The following is a 19,710-nucleotide window of genomic DNA, read 5'->3' on the forward strand; positions in this document are numbered from 1 at the left end:
AGTTCCTTTATTTATGGGCTCAGGAATCACTCCTGGGAGATTTGGAGATGATATGGAATGCCGGGGATCAAACTTGGGTAGGCTGCATGCAAGACAAATGCTCTACAAGTTGTGCTATCAACTCTGGTCCCTATTTAAAAATGTTTTTTTAAATGCTAGGCATCAATTAGAAGATCGATTCTATGAGTGGTGACTTTACTAGTTTTCCTTTACATCATTAGTTTATTCTGCTTTATGAAATCATGTTCGACAAACATGATTTTTCTCTGTTCTTAAAAAAATTGTTTGGTTTCTTGTTTTTTAGTCACACTTAACAGTGCTCGGTGTTTACTTACTCCTGGCTCTACAAATTCAGGGATGATTCCTGATGGGCTTAGTGGATCGAATAGGGTGCCAGAGATTGAACCCAGATTTGAATGTGTGGAGGGCAGAGCTCCAGTAGCGCTATCGGTTAGAACGTGGTACTTATATTAATGTGTGGAGGGCAAATGTCCTACCCACTGTACTATCAACTCTGACCCCTATTTAAAAATCTTTTTAAAATTTTAGTCTCCATAATTTACAATAGTATCAACTATAGGATTTATGTATACAATGTTCCAGCACCACCCCCTCCACCTGTGTCCCCCCAAGATAACCATTCCTGAAGAAAAGTTCCACCTCATCCAACTGGTACCTCATTTTTGTATACTTACCATATTTTCCGGCGTATAAGATGACTTTTGAAACAAAAAAAGTCAACCAAAAATCGGGGGTCGTCTTATACGCTGAGTATATCCCGAAAAAATGTTTCGATATGCCGCTAAACGAAAATTGTCTGAATATTGCCACAAAACGAATTTTCCAACTTGATCCTGCACCAGTCACTGCAAGGCTTCTCGGACTGCCTCTCTAACTCAGCCAATCCAAGCAGGCTTTTTATGCATGCAAATTAGACAATTTTCTGTACAGAATCTACACTGTAAAAAGCCTGCTCAGATTGGTCAGAGTCAGAGAGGAAGTCTATTACAGTATAACCTCTGAACCTTGCTTGTTATGATTGGCTCACTGTGGAAGATGCAGTTGCAGCACAGGAACATTCTGTCTTATACAGCAAATATAGGCCTAAACCTATGTTTTAACTGTAAAATTACGGGGTCGTCTTATACGCCGGAAAATACGGTACCTATTGCAAAATTTCCTTGGGCATGTAGAAGCCCTTTGCTCCTGTTTTAGAGCTAGTTCTTGTGCGCAATAGTTTTCCCACTTTTCTAGATTTGCTCTTGTGAAAGTCACATTTGTAAATTCAGTGGCGGTTTGTAGGCCTCTTTTTACTTCCCTCTGTAATCATATTTACCACATTCTACCCCCTTTTTTGGTTCCATTGTTCTTTCTTCTGCTTGTTGAAACTACCAACTCAAGTAGTGCAGTGAGAATCATGTTGTGTAACTTAGTGGAGTCTGCCCCACTGGACTTCTGGGAACTTTAGCTTTTCAGTTTTAGCACCGTGATGAGCATCACTCATGTCCATACTCTTTTGTAATAAGGAATATTGCACTTATATTTTTATAGTAGGATGGATTTGTTTTGTTCTGGGGTCAGTGTACCTCTCAATGTTTGGGGAGGGCTCTGTGTTTCCAGGGATTGAATCTGGAGCTCCTAAAGCAAAGCATATGTTTCAATTCATTTTGCTCTCTGACCTGGGACTCACTGTTTATTCTAAATTTATTTTGCTACAACTAACTGGTGGTGCTCAGGGGTTACTTCTAGCTCTGTACTCAGAAATCACTCCTGTCAGAGTTGGGGGACTAGATGTTTTTAAGGGTCTAGAGAGATAGCACAGCAGTAAGGCGTTTGCCCTGCGTTTTTAAAAATAGATTTGCAGTAAGGCATTTGCTTTGCACGCAGCTGATCCAGGATGGATAGTGGTTTGAATCCCAGTATCCCATATGGTTCCCATCTCTGCTCCCCCCTGTGCGTGCCAAGAGCGATTGCTGAGCCCAGAGCCATGATTGAACCCTGAACACTTCCAGGTGTGGCCCCAAAACAAAACAAAACAAAAAAACAAAAAGAAGTCTATAAATATATTTATTGATAGAATTACAGATGTGCAGTACACATAATGTATTAAACAATCAGGGCTTAGACCGTGCTGGGGTCTCAAACTCTTAATTTACCTGGGGGCCGCAGGAGGCAAAGTCGGGGTGATCCTTGAGTGCAAAGTCAGTAGTAAGCCTTGAACATCGGGGTGTGTGACCCAAACAACTAAAACAAAACAAAACAAAAAAAGATTCCTCTAGGGCAGGGCCACAAAATGTTGTACGAAGGGCCGCAAACGGCCCGCAGGTCGCGAGTTTGAGACCCCTGGCTTAGAGGAAATGTTGAACCTTTAGAAATGTGATGTATTTACATATGTGTTAACTGATTTTGCTTATCTATTAGATTTACAAACAAATATGAACTAACGCCAAATCTCTTTCTATATACACGCGTCAGTTTTGTTTCCTAGTGTTCTCCATTCTAATGCTCACTCTTTTTTTTTTTTTTTTTTCTTTTTTTTTGTTTAGTTTTTGGGTCACACCCGGCAGTGCTCAGGGGTTACTCCTGGCTGTCTGCTCAGAAATAGCTCCTGGCAGGCACGGGGGACCATATGGGACACCGGGATTCGAACCAACCACCTTTGGTCCTGTATCGGCTGCTTGCAAGGCAAACACTGCTGTGCTATCTCTCCGGGCCCAATTTTTTTTTTTTTTTTATACCACCCACTCACTCTTGATTGCTCACTCTTGATTGAGTTTTTGCATAAATCTTAATTTAAAAGTAAATATCCTGATCCTGAGTTTCCAACTAAAATAGAAAACTTTAAAATGGCTCTATGAGCATTATAGCCACATGCAAATCAAGTGCCTTAACCACTCACTGTAGTATCATTCTGTATCATTCCCACCCTTTTTCTTTTGAAAGATTCATAATCCTTTCTTCTTCTATGTTTAATCTTTTATCAGACCATCTATTAAAATTCTTTTCAATTAGTTTTTAGTCTTAGAATTTTTATTTAGCTTTAGTTTTTTTTCTTCTTAAATTGCAGTTGTGTGGTTAAGTTATTGCTATCATTAGTTCAATATATTGATTCTAGTGTCTAGGTAATCTGAGTGTCTTCTCTAAAAGTATTTCTCTACCTTCCGTTTCTACTCCTTTATCATTTTTTCTGTAGTTAAGCAATTTGATTATTTACTTATAAAGTTGTAGAGCTATTTACATTTTTTTTTTTTTTTTTTGGTTTTTGGGCCATACCCATTTGACGCTCAGGGGTTACTCCTGGCTATGAGCTCAGAAATCGCTCCTGGCTTGGGAAGGACCTTATGGGACGCTGGGGGATCGAACCACGGTCCGTCCTATGGTAGCACTTGCAAGGCAGACACCTTACCTCTAGCGCCACCTTCCCGGCCCCGAGCTATTTATATTCTTAAATTCTTTTACCCATATCAAGGCTTGCCTTATCCTTACTATCTTTCTAGCCCTGAAACATATTAATAATTACTTAATCTATTACATAAGTTAAACTTCTGCTAAATTTTGTTGTAACAAGCAGTCCCTGAATCGCTGTTTTGATTCTTAATAAATTGCAGTTTGTGTATATCTCATGTGTCTTACTCAGTCTCATGGTGAAAGTCAGAAAAAGGGATGGGCCATGTAATAGCTTGCATTTGTGTGTGTGTATGATGTGATCTTGAACCCAATGCCTAACATATCCAAGGCATGACTCACATTCTTAATCCCTTGTATTGTCTCTTAAGTCTTCTTGGCTGTGGTTCTTTTTTTTTTTTAATTTTTTATTTTTAATTATGAGAACAAAGATGCAAGAAAGAGGACAAGGTAAAGTTACAGTGGAAGGACAATCACCCATAAACAGAATTCTCAGTAATCCCATTGCTGATATCTTAACTTTGAACTTTCTTGGCTATAATTCTTTTTTTTTTTTTTTTTTTGGTTTTTGGGCCACACCCGGTGGTTCTCAGGGGTTACTCCTGGCTGTCTGCTCAGAAATAGCTCCTGGCAGGCACGGGGGACCATATGGGACACCGGGATTCGAACCAACCACCTTAGGTCCTGGATCGGCTGCTTGCAAGGCAAACACCATTGTGCTATCTCCTGGGCCCTTGGCTATGATTCTTAACTTTCCCACTCACAGTCTATTGACCAAAGCAGTTCATGTAGTTAGGCCTGCCATTAATAGGCCTGAGAGGCAGAATCAAGAAAAATGTTCTAAATTCCATGGAGAGAAGTAAATGATTGACAATACAGTTTATGTGACTAAAGAAAAAAATGCTTAAAGTTAAAAAAAGCTTTCTACTTAGGTTAAATAGAATTTTTATTTAGTTTCAATAGAATATGTTAAAAAGCTATTATTTTATTGTTAAAATTTCTTGAGATGATTTTTTTTAAATTCTAAAACCCACATACATTAGAAAAACACTGAAAAATGAGAAAAAGGAATTTAAGAAAATAAACTCTAGACTCCAAGCCAGCACAACGTCTTTATTCAAGTGTGTCAAATAAATTAGTGTGGCAGCAAAAAAAATGACCAGATTAACCCTGGTATTATGTGGTTATGTTTCATTTCAGGTCCTGAAAATCCATGGTTGGTCCAGGCCTATGTTTCAGCAGCAAAGCACCCATTTGCTTCTGTGGTGGCACAGGAGGTTTTTCAGAGTGGAGTCATTCCTTCAGATACTGATTTCCGTATCTACAGGGACTTCGGAAACATTCCAGGTACATTTTTTCAGTACCATTGGCTTTTGCGAAGCAGATTTTTTTTTCTGGAAGTTTGTGAACCAGTAGCATTTTCTGAGCATAAATTCTGCATGAGAACTTTATAATTTGATTCACTTGAAACAGAGTTCTTGATATTTTCCTTGTCTTTCAATTCCAGACTAATGTAATGCTAATCTTTTCTAGAACATATCATTTTGCCCACAGTGTGACAGGTTTAAGGGAATTATTTAGCACTTTATTCTCACAAGATGGTAGTAGATTTTTCAAGAGTCTTTGAATTTTATTGTCTTGTTTTATGAGCTACCTTGAGAACTAGTTTGAAGTCAAAATTTGGCTCTGGGCAATTAGTGATATTGACAGTCAAGTTGTGATGACTACCCAGTCTCAGTATTGCCGTGTGATTTACCTTGCAGATTGATGATTCACTGAAGTTTATAATGTTTTGATCTAGTTTTTTAAGTGTTGGGAAGAGACCCTGCATGGAAGCTGGCCCAGAATGACCACATTAGGAGAACTTGTATGTTTAGTTCTTCCTTCAGTCAGAGCAAGTCTGTGCCAAAACTTACAGTCTACTCAGCAACACAGATACCCATATGAAGCCATATGGGTATGTAAAAGTTTTCACAGCAGGGTACAGAAGAAAAGGAGCCAGACAGATTGGAGAGAGAAAGGCCCTCACCAAGAAAAAACCCCCATGACTCGCAGCAAGCTGCTGTTGAGCTGAGACCTCAAAGGTTTGGACCTTGACTCTGAGGAGGAGGAGGGGTTGTGCCAGATACTAATTCCCTAGTCCTTCAGATCTTTACTTAAGATACCAGAACAGAAATCAAGAGAAAGCTTGCAGTGGTCCTCAAACTATGGTCCGCGGGCCACATATTGTATTTGTATCTGTTTTGTTTCTTCATTGCAAAATAAGATATATGCAGTGTGCATAAGAATTCATTCATAAGTTTTGTTTTTACTATAATCAGACCCTCCAATGGTCTGAGGGACAGTGAACTGGCCCCCTGTTTAAAAAGTTTGAGGACCCCTGCTTAGTGTATAACAGAGGTCTTAGTCACTGGCAGGTTCTATCTTGATGCTTCTCAATTTTGCTGATCAGGCAGTGTGGAGAGACAGGTATTTTATTGACTCTCTTTCTCCTTAGTAAACCAGGAAATAAATCCAGAAAATCCCTTAGGAGTGCCTCACTCATTCCTAGAGTAGCTGACCTACAGGAGTCTTAGCAGGCAGATGGACTGTGGCAACCTATTCCCATATGACTATTTTCAAGCAAGCCAAGTGCCTACTCATAGCACGTCTGGGCCTTCCAAAACTAAAGCAGGTGACTAGAGAAATCCCAGGTCTGCTATCACTCTCATTGGTTGTGGCCGGCCAGCCCCTGCCAACCCTGGAGCGTGTACTCTCTTAGCAGCTATGATTCCTAAAATTGCCTTGGCACAGGGTCTCCAGCTATGCTCAAGTCTGAATGACTGCTGGTATCTAGTAATCTTGAGCCCTGGTTGCTGCTCAGGCTGTCTTGAATATGACTCATAAGTACCCTCAGGCATTTGCAGTTTTAACTCTTGGACACTTTCCAGGCTTACTCAAACTCAGTCCATAGTGAGGATCAGACACTTGATCTTGATGTAAAACTAGTGTCAGGTAATTGAGGTTATAGGTTTCAGATCATTACCCAGACCTTGCTTGAATTTGGAGCCAGGTACCTGGTTTACTTCCACTTGAACACAGATCTCGAGTCCCTTTCTAAGCCCTTGTGGAACACCAGGCATGGTTGGAAATAGAAGAATTTATGGCAGTAGATCAAGACATCAGTCTGGAAAAAATGGCAGGGTACTTTTTACACACACCCAGCAGCAGTCAGGTTATTCCTGGCTCAGAAATTACTCCAGGCATATGGGATGCTGGGGATAGAATTCTAGTAGGCTACGTGCAAGGCAAATGCCCTGCCTGCTATGTTTTTGCTCAGGTCCCCAAAAATAAATTATTAATTAAAATGACAGAGGTCAAAGAGAGTATTTTAAAAGAGAAAAGTTAAGAGTCGCATGTAAGGGAACCCACATAGGACTAACAGCAGATTTTTCTATGGAAGATCAAGGTAGAGTTGCATAAAAGTATACCAAGTGCTGGGTAGAAAAGACTTGTTCAGCAAGTATACTTGACCCAGCTAAGATATTATTCAGATTTGAAGACGGAATCAAGAGCTTTTCAGACAAATGACAGTTTGAACAAACAGATAAGAACAAACCAACCCACCCAGAAATGCTTTCTTTCTATAGAAGGAAAAGAAAGCCTCCTTGGAAGTAGTAAGAAACCTAAAAATCAAAAAATGTGTAAGAGATGCTTTAAGTTTATTGATTCTTATGTCCATTCTGTCAAGCATAGAGAATTCTTCATTTGCTATTTTCTGTTTTTCACTTCTAAAATTTATATTTGCTCTTTTAGACCTCTTGTTTCTGTGTTAAAATTTTTTTTAGAACTCTTAAGTATATATGCTTTATTTTGGGTAGGTTTTGGTAGTTAGTAGCTTATGAAGAATACATATATTTTATTCATGTTTCTGAATTATATTCATAGTGGTTTCTTTTGATTCATTTAATATTAGGTGTTTGTTATTCTCTTTATTTTCATTTATGATACGGATAATTTGTTTCTTTTTCTTTTTTAGTCTTATTAGAGGCTTATGAGTTTTATTGATCTTTAAAACATTTTGTTTCATTGTTTTTCTCTATTTTCCTATTTTAGTTTTGATGATTTCTTGGTCTTAAATCCTTTGTCAGTTTTGTGCTTAAATTGAGCTTCTTGTGTTCTTTTTTTCTCCAGAAAACTTACAATACTTATTTGTGAACCTTACTTTAAGAAAAAACATCTTTCTTGAGTTAGCAGACATTTGCTTTTATTTAGCACATACTAAAACTCAAGCCATGGCATTTACTTTTTTTTTTTTAATTTTTTTAATTTTTTTTATTTTGAATTATGAGAACAAAAGATGCAAAGAAAGAGGACAAGGTAACGTTACAGTGGAAGGACAATCAGCCATAACATAATTCTCAGAAGAAATCCCCTTGCTGATATCTTAACTTTGAACTTTCAGCCATAGAACGTTAAGATAAATAAAACAGAATCCATGTACAATTACTTTGTCCCTCAAGTCCCCAGATTGTAGCACATTATAATATTTCTTAACAGCACACAAGGCAATCTAAAGCCATAAAACTTATGTAACTCCTTAAACATTAGAGACATAGTATTTTTTACATTTCCATGTACATGCATATTAGCTTAAGTTAACCTCAAATTTTAAGTGGGTGCATTTAACTTCAAATTTTAAGTGGGTGCATTTTAAGGATTAGAGTCAAAGGAGCACAGTAAAAACGGTGTTAGAGTGGCAATTGTTGTTTGCATAGGCCCACCAAAATATGAGAGGCATGGAAAGGAATAACCTTGGCCTAAATACAAAGAGATCCTACCCCTGAAGTTTCCTGGCATAAGACCAACTCTAGGCTTCAGGCAAGTTATCGTCCGATCCAAGACATTGTCCGTAGTGCCAACACACTTTTCACACAGTCTCTGTTGTTGGTATCATGTTTCTGTATTAAAGATTCTGGAATCTGCATATCCTAAATTGAAGTCATAATGTGGAGTGTCTTCTCGTTTCACCTCACCATGAAAGGGCAATGCAGGAAGCCCTGTCCTGTAAGCAGGTTGTTGTTGTTAAGTGTTCTCATTGTTAAGGGAAGTCTCTTTCCAGCAGGACGATGTCTGAGCAGTGGTAGGGTCTTCCGTGGTAGAGGATTGCTTCCAGGTGATGTTATAGACAAACCTCACAATTAAGGGGCAATACAGCAAGCCCTGTCCAGTAAGCAGGTCATTGTTTTTGTTAAGTCTTCTTAGTGTTAAGGGAAGTCTTTTTTGAGTAGATCGATGTCAGAGCAGGCATTTACATTTTTAATACACTTAACATTTCTTGGTAAACTTTGAGCAACTCCTTGCTGATCAAAAGTCTTTTTCCTTTTTTAGTCTTTTATTTAGACAGAATTATAACCACATTGTAATAGACAATTATTTTTACATCTAAAACAAAACTCAAGTTTTAGCGGTAAAACTAAAATGCAATTTCTATTTTAATTTTATTTTTCTGTCTTTTATTTTTATTTTTTTAATTATAATATTTTGATTTAACAAGTTGTTCATGATACAGTTGTTTAAGGCATTAAATGTCCAAACACCAATCCTATCACCAGTGTGACCAACATTGTCCCCAGTTTCCCAAGCAATTACCTCTATGAATTTTTCCTGTTCATTTTAAAATGTTCAGGGTATTTTCTAATGATTCTTGGAAAATGTGTTTACTTTTTCTCCTTTTATTATTACTTATATTGATTAGAAATTTATTATTTAGTTACTAAGTATTTAGAAAAGTTAGTATTTTTCTGGGACTTGTCAATTTACAGCTTAATTTTATTATGGCTAGACAAAACTTTTTATATGAATTGAATTTTTAGAAATAAAACAAAGGTAAAAAATAAAGTGGTACATTGAAAGTTTTACATAGAAAAGACTTTGAAAGAAACTGATACTCATGTTTATTTGTGACAGAGTAATCATGGCACTGCTTTGTTATTTTGTCGCTAAGGAATTGAATTTGTTAAATAAACAGGCTGATAGCATGGTTGATATGTAAAAGCATAGTGACCTTGACTTTCTTTTAATATCTATCTTAGGAATAGACTTGGCTTTTATTGAGAATGGCTACATTTATCATACCAAGTATGACACAGCAGACAGAATTCTAACAGATTCCATTCAGAGAGCAGGTTGGTATTCTAACTTAGAATACACTGTAAGGTGATCTTTTGGAGATGACCTATAAATCTGTAAGTATTCTATGCTTTGCACACTGGGGAGACTGTATGTTGTGTGAATAAGCTGGAACTCTGCAGTTTAAGAGATGAAACATCAGGGGCCTACGGAGATGGCTCAAAAGGATGAAATGCATTCTTTTATGTATTGAATCCCAGGACCAAATTCTGGCACCACATGACTCCCCCAAACACTGCCAATAGTGAGCCTGTAACACTAAGCTGGGTAATTCCTGACACTATCAGGTGTAGTTCCAGTACACTGATACACACCATACTGTGTTATTGGAATAATAGGTATTTAAAAATCCTAAAGGGCCAGTAACATAGTATAGAGTATATGGGTAAGATGGGGGAACAGGTGAAGTACCAGGAGTCAGCATGGTTCTGACTATAATTTAAATGTGGAATAATGATGATTAAAAGCAAGAAGCTCCCAAACCTATTTAGCATAAGGCTTTCTTTCCAGAGGAGTAGACAAAGGTTTAGGGCTTCCCTGACAATCCACCTTCTTAGAAGAACAAACAGAAAGTGCCCCTTCCTTTTGCATCTCAGGTTACTCCTCTCCTTGCTTCTGCTCTATCATTCCAGTGCTCCTGGTGGATAGCATCATCCATGTTGGGAAACATTAGACTGATGTTGAGAAAGGATAGAAAGAAAGGGGAGGGAAGGAAAATTTTATACACTTTGAATGAAGACTAAGTAAGACTTGATAGTCTTAGAAGGGATGAACCAGGAGTTCATAGGATAGAGTAAAGTTTGCAATGTATAAAGCCAGAGAAAACTGAGTTATGGGACCAGAGTGATAGCACAGTGGGAAGGGTGTTTGCCTTGCAAGTTGTGTACTCAGGTTCCATCCCTGGCATCCCAAGCCTGCTGGAGTGATTTCTGAATGCAGAGCCGGGAGTAACTCTTGAGTGCCTCCAGGGTGTGGCTCAAAAAAAATTTAGTCATGGATTGTTGCAAGTCAGCCCTTGATGGGGTTGACTGATGGAGGGATGGAGGATGAGGTCTTTCCTCTCCAGCTCAGAGCACGTGTCTGCCACCCTGTTCAAGCGGCGGGTAAAAGGCTAGCAAGACAGTCAGGCTTGTGAAAATATCAGCTTTATTCGGAGGACAAGACTGAAGCCAAAGGCCCCTTGCTTTTATTCCCCAGAATTAGGTACCACCCCATGATGGAATCAGGTACCACCCAATGGTGGGAGCAGAATCAGGTACCAACCTAGGGTGGGAGCAGAATGCCACGTCACAGTCACACCGTAGGGTAGGGCACAAAAATAGAGAGATGGTGTCAGAACTCTTCATGGAATTGGCTACAGAGGGATGGGAATTGAAACTGAGAAAACTGCCAAAAAGTAAGGAGAGTGGATATTTTTTTTGAGGTAAAACAAAAGTAGAAGGGCCCGGGTGGTGGCGCTAAAGGTAAGGTGCCTGCCTTGCCTGCGCTAGCCTTGGACGGACCGCGGTTCGATCCCCCGGTGTCCCATATGGTCCCCCGAGCCAGGAGCAACTTCTGAGCACATAGCCAGGAGTAACCCCTGAGCGTTACCGGGTGTGGCCCAAAAACCAAAAAAAAAGTAGAAGACCAATCTGAATTTGGAGAAACATTTTTTAAGACAGATAGAAAAACAGTGAGGGAAATCTGGTACAACTTGATGTCTTTAAGTGAAAAGAGCAGCAGGAAAAGCTGATAGTCATTCAAGGATTCTTCTTATTCCTCTGTTAAAGTTTGGACTTATTAGTTCATTGGACTCTCCAGACCTTTGAGAGGCCAGGCTCTGCCTGCCAAGGACTCTTTGCCCTTCTTCAGCTACTGCTGAATACTTTCTCCCCCTCATTCAGGACTTTTTTCTGTATTTGGGACTTTCTCTCTTCAGGCTTTCATTTGCTAAGTTCTCTGTCAATGTCTCCCAGAGAGCTAGCTCTTACTCATCCTTTAACACTTAATCATGTTCTCTTAGTGGTGATTTCTGCAATTCTGTTAGTCTCCATGATAGTTTCCCAGTGGTTACTAATATCTTTCTTTTTTAAAGTGAGATATTATTGACATTCTTTATTAGTTACACACACACACACACGAACTTGTGTAAAGTCTGTGAGATTCATGGAGATCTATGTCGCTTAGGTTCACCACTGAATGTCCACTATGCAGAGCAGTGTCTATTGCATCATGCTTTTGTTCTGGAATAGGGGCCAAGAAACAGTTGGATTTATCAACAGCAAGGATGTCGTTGGTCAGAGAATTATTTTAATAGAAAAGAATACAGAATACTCAGTTGTTTGAGTTTTTAAGTTGAGAGGAAATGAGGTGAGGGGCATGGGCATTAATTGCCAAATTTACTAAGAAAATAAAAAGAGAATAGGATGGAAAAAGTCACATTCTGTCCTTCCTCAAAAAAACAAAAAACAAAAACAAAAACAAAAACCCAAACATGGGTGGATTACTAAACTTCGTGATCTTTTTCTTACTTAAAGGTGACAACATTTTAGCAGTTCTTAAATACCTTGCCACATCCGATATGTTGGCTTCTTCTTCTGAGTATAAACATGGGAGTATGGTTTTCTTCGATGTGCTTGGCCTTTTTGTCATTGCCTATCCCTCTCGAGTTGGCTCCATCGTTAACTCCATGGTGGTGATGGCTGTTGTTGTGTACCTGGGCAGAAAACTGTTGCGGCCCAAACGTCAGAGTAAGTAATTTCTTCTAAATTCACGATATCTACGAGTATAGAAACTACCTGAATAAACTACCTGAATATTTAAGGTTAATTCGTGTATGTTTTTACAAGAAGTTAAAAATCATAAGTTAGCATTTGACTTACAATTATAAGAAGTTTCTAAATGGGTACCAGACTAATATGTATGTTAAAATTTTAGTCTTAGTGAATAGGCAGTTTTATGCATGTAGGCATTTTATAGACGTATTAACTGCAAATTGTTGAAAAAAATAGATGGTATAGATCTATCTTAGTGAAAAGTTCCATTAAATAATCCCACACTATCACCAACAGTACACTGATGTCTATGTGAACTACTGCTGGTTAATTGGTCTTCTTGTACTGAAATGCCTCAGAATCTATGTTATTAGATGTGATTACTACCTAAAATCATAGCAGCAATTTAAATAATTCTTTTTTTTCTTTTTCTTTTTTTTTTTTTTTTGTTTTTGTTTTTTGGGCCACACCCAGCGGTGCTCAGGGGTTGCTCCTGGCTGTCTGCTCAGAAATAGCTCCTGGCAGGCACGGGAGACCATATGGGAAACTGGGATTCAAACCAACCACCTTTGGTCCTGGATCGGCTGCTTGCAAGGCAGACACCTTACCTCTAGCGCCACCTCGCCGGCCCCTTAAATAATTCTTTATCTCAAGTTGTTCTTCTCATGCAGTATCACATGCCTTCCATTATGCTTGACATTGATATACAGAGCATCTTGAAGATGATAAATCCACTTCCCTAGTTAGGAATTTATCTCTTTACTAGTCCTAGGAGAAAGACTGCTGGCTCTGAGTTCTTAGTACTCACAGACTCAATACATGTTACATATTATTTGCTACCTTCCGTGTTCTAGTGTTTAACAAGTTTTTACCTCCTGAACATTTCAGTACTTCTTAAATTATGATAATGAATTTTGTGTTTTGGTATTTGTCCACGTCTATTGACTGGTTATGGGATTGATTTAATAAAGATGATCTCATTTTTTTGTCCTCTCTCCATCAGCTGCAAACTACACAAAGGACTTCTTCTGTGGATTTGGCATCACTCTGATAAGCTGGTTTATGAGCCTAATTACTGTTCTCATTATAGCAGCGTTCATCTCTCTCATTGGACAGTCACTGTCTTGGTATAACCACTTCTATGTCTCTGTATGTCTGTATGGAACAGCAGCTATAGCAAAAATAATATTTATACATACTCTTGCCAAAGAGTTTTATTATGTGGTAAGTGTTAAGAATGTTTATTGATATATTGGCTGCATTCAATAATTGAAGACAAATTTGAATGGGATTCACTGTTTTGGGTTTTTTGATCTATCAGAATTCCTTTGGCATGGTTATATAAAACAAATTCTTAGAATCATAATTTTCTGGAAGACTATTTTAGTCTGAGGATTTTCATGCAGAATTCAGATGAGACTGAACAATATTTGGATGATGTTGACAGCAAGTTTTTTAGTCTGGTTTATTTATTTGTTTATTTATTTATTTTTGGTTTTTTGGCCACACCCGGCAGTGCTCAGGGGTTACTCCTGGCTGTCTGCTCAGAAATAGCTCCTGGCAGGCACGGGGGACCATATGGGACACCGGGATTCGAACCAACCACCTTAGGTCCTGGATCGGAAGCTTGCAAGGCAAACACCGCTATGCTATCTCTCCGGGCCCTAGTTTATTTTTTTTTGAAGGGCGGGGGTTTGGTCATATCCAGCAGTGCTCAGGGCTACTTCAGGCTCTGCACTCAGGAATTAGGGACAGTGTAGAGCAGGGGTCTTCAAACTACAGCCTGCAGGCCACATATTGTATTTATTCCCATTTTGTTTCTTCACTTCTAAATAAGATATATGCAGTGTGCATAGAAATTTGTTCATAATTTTTGTTTTTACTATAATCTGGCCCTTCAACAGTCTGAAGGACAGTGAACTGGCCCCCTCTTTTAAAAAGTTTGAGGACCCCTCTACACTGTAGAGTTTTGGGGATCAAACTCAGCTTGGCTATATGCATCCCACCTACTGTACTATTTCTCCTTCCCCTAGCATAGCTTTTTGTCTGCTGATCCTGTTTACAGTTTTGGTAACTTTGCTATTACCTAGAAGGCTAGAGGGTAACCAGCCCTTCCTGGGAATCACACAATTATTTATGTTTGAATAACTATGCTCAACTAAACTGAGTTCCATTTGAGTAGGGTTTGCTTTGTTTATTGTTATCTCTGTGCTTAGTCTGATAAAAGCACTAACAGAATATTTATTGCCAGAAAGAATGAGTCACTTAAAGATTTTTTTCTGTCAAAAAAACTAATGAAAATTTTGGTTGCTGTGATTTATGTACTGTCAGTGGTATAATGCAGCACCATATCCAAAACTAGTTTGTCCATTTCCCACCAACATTATCTCAACCTCGCCCCCAGTCCTGACTCCCCACCCTGGTAAGCTCAGCACTGTAGACCAGTTAACAGATTCTGTAGCTTTGTGCCATTTGTTATTCCCTTACTTTTTAATCCCAATATGCTTCATTATTATTATTATTATTATTATTATTATTATTATTATTATTTTTTTTTTTTTTTACAAAAAACAACTTATTTGGGGGCTAGGGATTAGAATAGAGACTTACTGGTATAAGTTCACATCTTTCCACAGACATTACTCTGGTACCAGAATCTTGGTATATGTTTTGCTTAATGTCTGCTTTAATGTGTTCTGAAGGGCCCTTCTATATTAGAAGGCCTATGGTTGAGTCTACACTTATAATTTAGTACTGTTAGTCTTCAAACATATTTATGGGCCAGAAAGATAGTATGGGCAGGGCATTTGTCTTGTATTTAGCCAACTTGGGTTTGATCCCCAGCATCTCCTGTGGTCTCCTAAGCACTGCCAGGAATAATTCCTGAGTGCAGAGGCAGGAGTACCTCTGAGCATCACTGGTGTGGCCAAAGAACAACAACGACAAAAACAACAAATTATACCAGGAGCTCAGTTCCACATTGTTTGGGAAGTATTGTGTAATAAAAGTATTGTTGGTTATACAGGGTAGTACATGAAAGAGACAAATTCTTAGTAAAATTATATTACTTGGACTAATTTCCATTGTCCAGTCATAGACCTTTGGATTAAAACCACGTGGAAAGAATAATGTATTTCATTTTCATTTCAAGAATATTCATTGAATACTCAATAATATTCATTCTCAAGGCCAAGTTCCAGGCCAGAAAGCCAACATGAATAGCTCAATTTAACTGGGGAAGATGGGTAAGCCACATGATAACAGGATAACGAAGTGAAATGCACAGAGTGTTGGAGAAATACTGAGCCATGAAAGGAGAATTTTTCTTCTTTTAAGAAGATGAGTTTTCTCTGGTCAGGTTTTATGAAGGTGGTATGTGTGACATTTTTTTAAAGCACAAGTAGATAAGCACCAGATAGAGAACATGTTGATGAGCAGTCAAAGATGGGAATAGACAAGATCCTTTGAGGGAGTGAAGAGTTGCTGTTATTTGCCTTGCATGTGACTGATCCCAGTTCAACCCTGGCATTGCATATGGTTCTCTGAGCACTGTTAAGAGTAACCCCAAGTACAGAACCAGGAGTATTCCTGAACATCAGTGGGCGGCATTTGTTCCCAAAACATAGTCAATATGAAGTTTATGTGTGAAGCATAATGATTAGAAAAAAGTACACCATGGTAAAATTTGAGCATGATCCTAAAAATCAGTTGAGCCTTCATTATAGTTTTCTGAGCAGGATATTTGGCAATTATGATTCGGTATGAAGATTTCAGCAATGGTCTCCAGGATGGATTTGGAAAGCTGAGAGTTAGGAGGGATCGTAGGTAGGGGTGTATATTTGATCTGTATACAGTTCAGATACTTAATGTAAAACATTTTTATTTTTTGCTATTTCTCTTGCTGATTGGGGGACCAGAGAAGCAATTGCCATGCACATGGCAGATCCAGATCCCCAGCATCATTTGATTCCCAGCATCATGATCCTCTGAGCACTGCTAGGTGTAATCCCTGAGCACAGAGCCAGGTGTCAGCCCTGAGCACTGCTGAGTATGGCCCATGCACAAAAACAAAAACTGAACAACAAAAGTCCGAAGTTCCCCCCCATATACAGTGGGTGGTGCTAAAGCAGCTTGTTCATTCACACATTTCCCCCCTCCACCCCCCCCAATAGCTGGAGCTAATCAGACATGGAAGATGTATAGTTGGGAAGCTTCCAGAGGTGGATGTTTTTAGGATCCTGTACTCTTACTTTGGATGATTTCCAAAGGTTATTTTTTAGCCTAGTAGAGGAAAAGCAGGGATTATCTGCACTGAATTCTCACCCTTTCCCATGAGTATCAGAAATGCCTCACAGCACTGGTGCAGGTAACTTTGCATCAATAATTTGAAGGGTAGACCTCTCAGAGTAAAGTGTAATTTTTCTTGCACAAAGGAAATTATATTACAATAGAAGTTTTCTTTTACTAAATGGTGAACTAGATTGCTTGTATATTTTTCTTTTCTTCTTCTTTTTGTTTTTTCAGAATGCCAGTAACCAGTATCTGGGAGAACTATTTTTTGACATCTCGTTGTTTGTCCATTGTGGTTTCCTTATAGCTTTCACTTATCGTGGACTCTGCTCAGCATTTCTTAGCGCCGTCTGGGTGATATTTCCATTGCTCACAAAACTTTGCTTGCATAAGGACTTTAAGCAGTATGGTAAGGTACTTTTGGTTTTCATACAAATGTGAATGTACCTTAAGATAATATGATGATGGGGCCGGAGTGGTGGCGCTAGTGGTAGGGTGTTTGCCTTGCACGTGGCTAACCTAGGACAGACTGTGTTTTGATCCCTTGGCGTCCCATGTGGTCCCCCAAACCAGGAGTGATTTCTGAGCCCATAGCCAGGAGTAACCCTTTAGTGTCACCAGGGGTGGCCCAAAAACCAAAATAATAATAATAATAATAATAATAATAATAATAATAATAATAATTATAATACGATGAGGCTTTCAGGGCTCTTTCTTTGATCTCTATTCCATCCAATTCTTCTATTTTTGAACAAATGCTAATGCAGTCCATACATTTTTTATTATCTGCATTCTTTCTGACTGAAGGATTTTCTCTCACTAAATAACATGTACCAAAAGAGTAAATCATATCTAACCTAATTTGTACTAGATGCTAAAGTATACCAATACTGTAGAAATCTCTCTGTAGAACTTAGGAGATGTGTGTTTTCTCTTTTTCTCCAGGTGCTCGAGGAAAATTTATTGCCTTTTATCTTTTGGGGATGTTTGTCCCTTATGTTTATGCATTGTACCTCATCTGGGCAGTGTTTGAGATGTTTACCCCTATCCTTGGAAGGAGCGGTTCGGTAATTCCACCTGATGTTGTGCTGGCTTCCATTTTGGCCGGTTGTACAGCGATTCTCTCTTCCTATTTTGTAAGAAAAACTTTCTTTCAAATTTTCTTCTTTATTTTTTATATGAATTTGTGATACTCGGTCATGTGAGATTCTGTGAAATAGTGTTGCGACTACATGATTGAGGCATTCTTAAGTGAAAGAAATGGTGACTGGTTGTAGTTTTACCTGCTGATGCTGTCTGTCTGTTGGAAAATAAAATTTTCTTACACATCTCCCCCCACCCCCACCCCCCCAAAAAAAAGAAATGGTGACTGGGTGCATCTTTTGGGTTCAGTGTAGTAAAAACACATAGAATGGGATTTCAGGCTCCCAGATTCTCTTTTCAAATGATTTTTCAAACTACTTGGATGTGAATTTGTAGAATGAATTGCACTTCTCGGTGAAATTTTAGAATGGTTTCCAGTAGTATGCTTTGAATTTACTGGTTAGAGACAAATATTAATAAGTACATCAGTGTTGTTAAAGCTAGTGAAAGAAAACTAATTCTGATGAATCTTTACCCATTATTTTTCAATTGTCTTATTGTTCATTAAGTTCCCTTTAGTGATGTACACTCAGACACATGACTGTAATGCCTTCATTTACCAAATGATGAAAGTATCACAGACCTTCCTTGATGTCATTTTGCAGTACTAGTTCTGCTATCATTAGGGGAGACTTGCCTTTGCGTATAGCAAAGATGTATAATCTTTGCTTCTCTTCCCAAAAGTGCTTTTAAAAAAAAAGCTGTGGATCAGGGGTCTCAAACTCAATTTACCTGGGGGACACAGGAGGCAAAGTCGGGGTGATTCTTGAGTGCAAAGTCAGTAGTAAGCCTTGAACATTGGGGGGTGTGACCCAAACAACTAAAACAAAACAAAACAAAAAAAGATTATTCTAGGGCAAGGCCACAAAATGTTGTACGTTTACGGCCCATGGGCCGCGAGTTTGAGACCCCTACTGTAGATTGACACCTAGCTATTCCCCCTATTCCTCCTCCCTTTATTAGAACAAACTCCTTTGTTAGAATTTTGCTTGGTGTGGGGTCCGTGCTCCAGAACTCAGATTTGGCCCCTTTAGAGGAGGTAGGTCTCAGTAACTTAATGAAAATTCTAAAAAGAGAAGTTTTGTTTTTTTTTTTTAAAAAGAAGTTTTTATTGAATATTCTGGGGTATACTCTGAGATTTGAGGTTAAGGAATCAAATGGAAAGACTCCTTTGTCTTTATTATGATTTTTCCCCCATAAAGACAGTGGTTTTTAGGGTAGGTATAGTTTGGGTCATACCTGGCAGTATTTCAGGTCCTTCTTTTGGTTCTGTGATCAGGAGTCACTTCTGGCAGTGTTTTGGACACCACATTCAGTGCTAGCGATTCAATTGGGACATCTGGAATTCTAGCAAGCACTGGTTTTGTTTTGTTTTTGGCGCCACACCCAGTGATCTTCTGAGGGCTTAATCCTGCCTCAACTCAAGGATCACTCTGGTGAGACTGTGGGGTGGGGGTGGGGATTGGACCCCGGTTAGTTGTGTGCAAGGCAAGCACCCTACCCTTTTTAATCTCTTCAAACTCGCACTTCTAGCATTCACTTTAACCCCTGTACTCTGTCCCCTGAGATAGTGAAATTTTTCATTCACTGTTTGATGATGCCCTGTGATGTAGTAACCACAGAGCAGTGTTATACAGAAAAATAAGGTCTATGTTTTAAAAGGTGGCAGGCATTTTCTGAGGTTAGGGCAGTGCTTTTCAAATAGTGGGCACGCCCCCAAGGGTGGGCATGAGGCTCCATAAAGGGGGGGGGCACGTTTGACCTCAGCAAATACTGTCATAACAAGCTAAGCCTCGTGTTTATGTCTCTGGAGCTGGAGTTGCTGTGTCCTGCTTCAAACCCCGCTTTGAAAAGCATTGCAAAACGTGCTCATTGTAGCCATTAATCCAGACAACCTCTGATTAAAAAATCAGCTCAAATTATTTTATATATTTTTGTTTTGCAGGTT

The 19,710-nt window shown here is 38.8% G+C and overlaps 1 protein-coding gene across 1 annotated transcript in view; it reads left to right on the forward strand.

Moving 5' to 3' along the window:
- The window catches only part of ERMP1 (endoplasmic reticulum metallopeptidase 1), a 49,831-nt gene that overhangs the window by 13,778 nt on the left and 16,343 nt on the right, over positions 1-19,710 (forward strand). The window contains 6 exon segments of the mRNA XM_049773161.1: positions 4,606-4,752; positions 9,480-9,572; positions 12,093-12,305; positions 13,333-13,553; positions 16,854-17,028; positions 17,565-17,755. Coding sequence (XP_049629118.1) covers positions 4,606-4,752; positions 9,480-9,572; positions 12,093-12,305; positions 13,333-13,553; positions 16,854-17,028; positions 17,565-17,755 — 1,040 coding nt within the window.

The sequence above is a fragment of the Suncus etruscus genome, chromosome 1 (genome assembly GCF_024139225.1).
Source record: "Suncus etruscus isolate mSunEtr1 chromosome 1, mSunEtr1.pri.cur, whole genome shotgun sequence".
NCBI lineage: Eukaryota > Metazoa > Chordata > Mammalia > Eulipotyphla > Soricidae > Suncus > Suncus etruscus.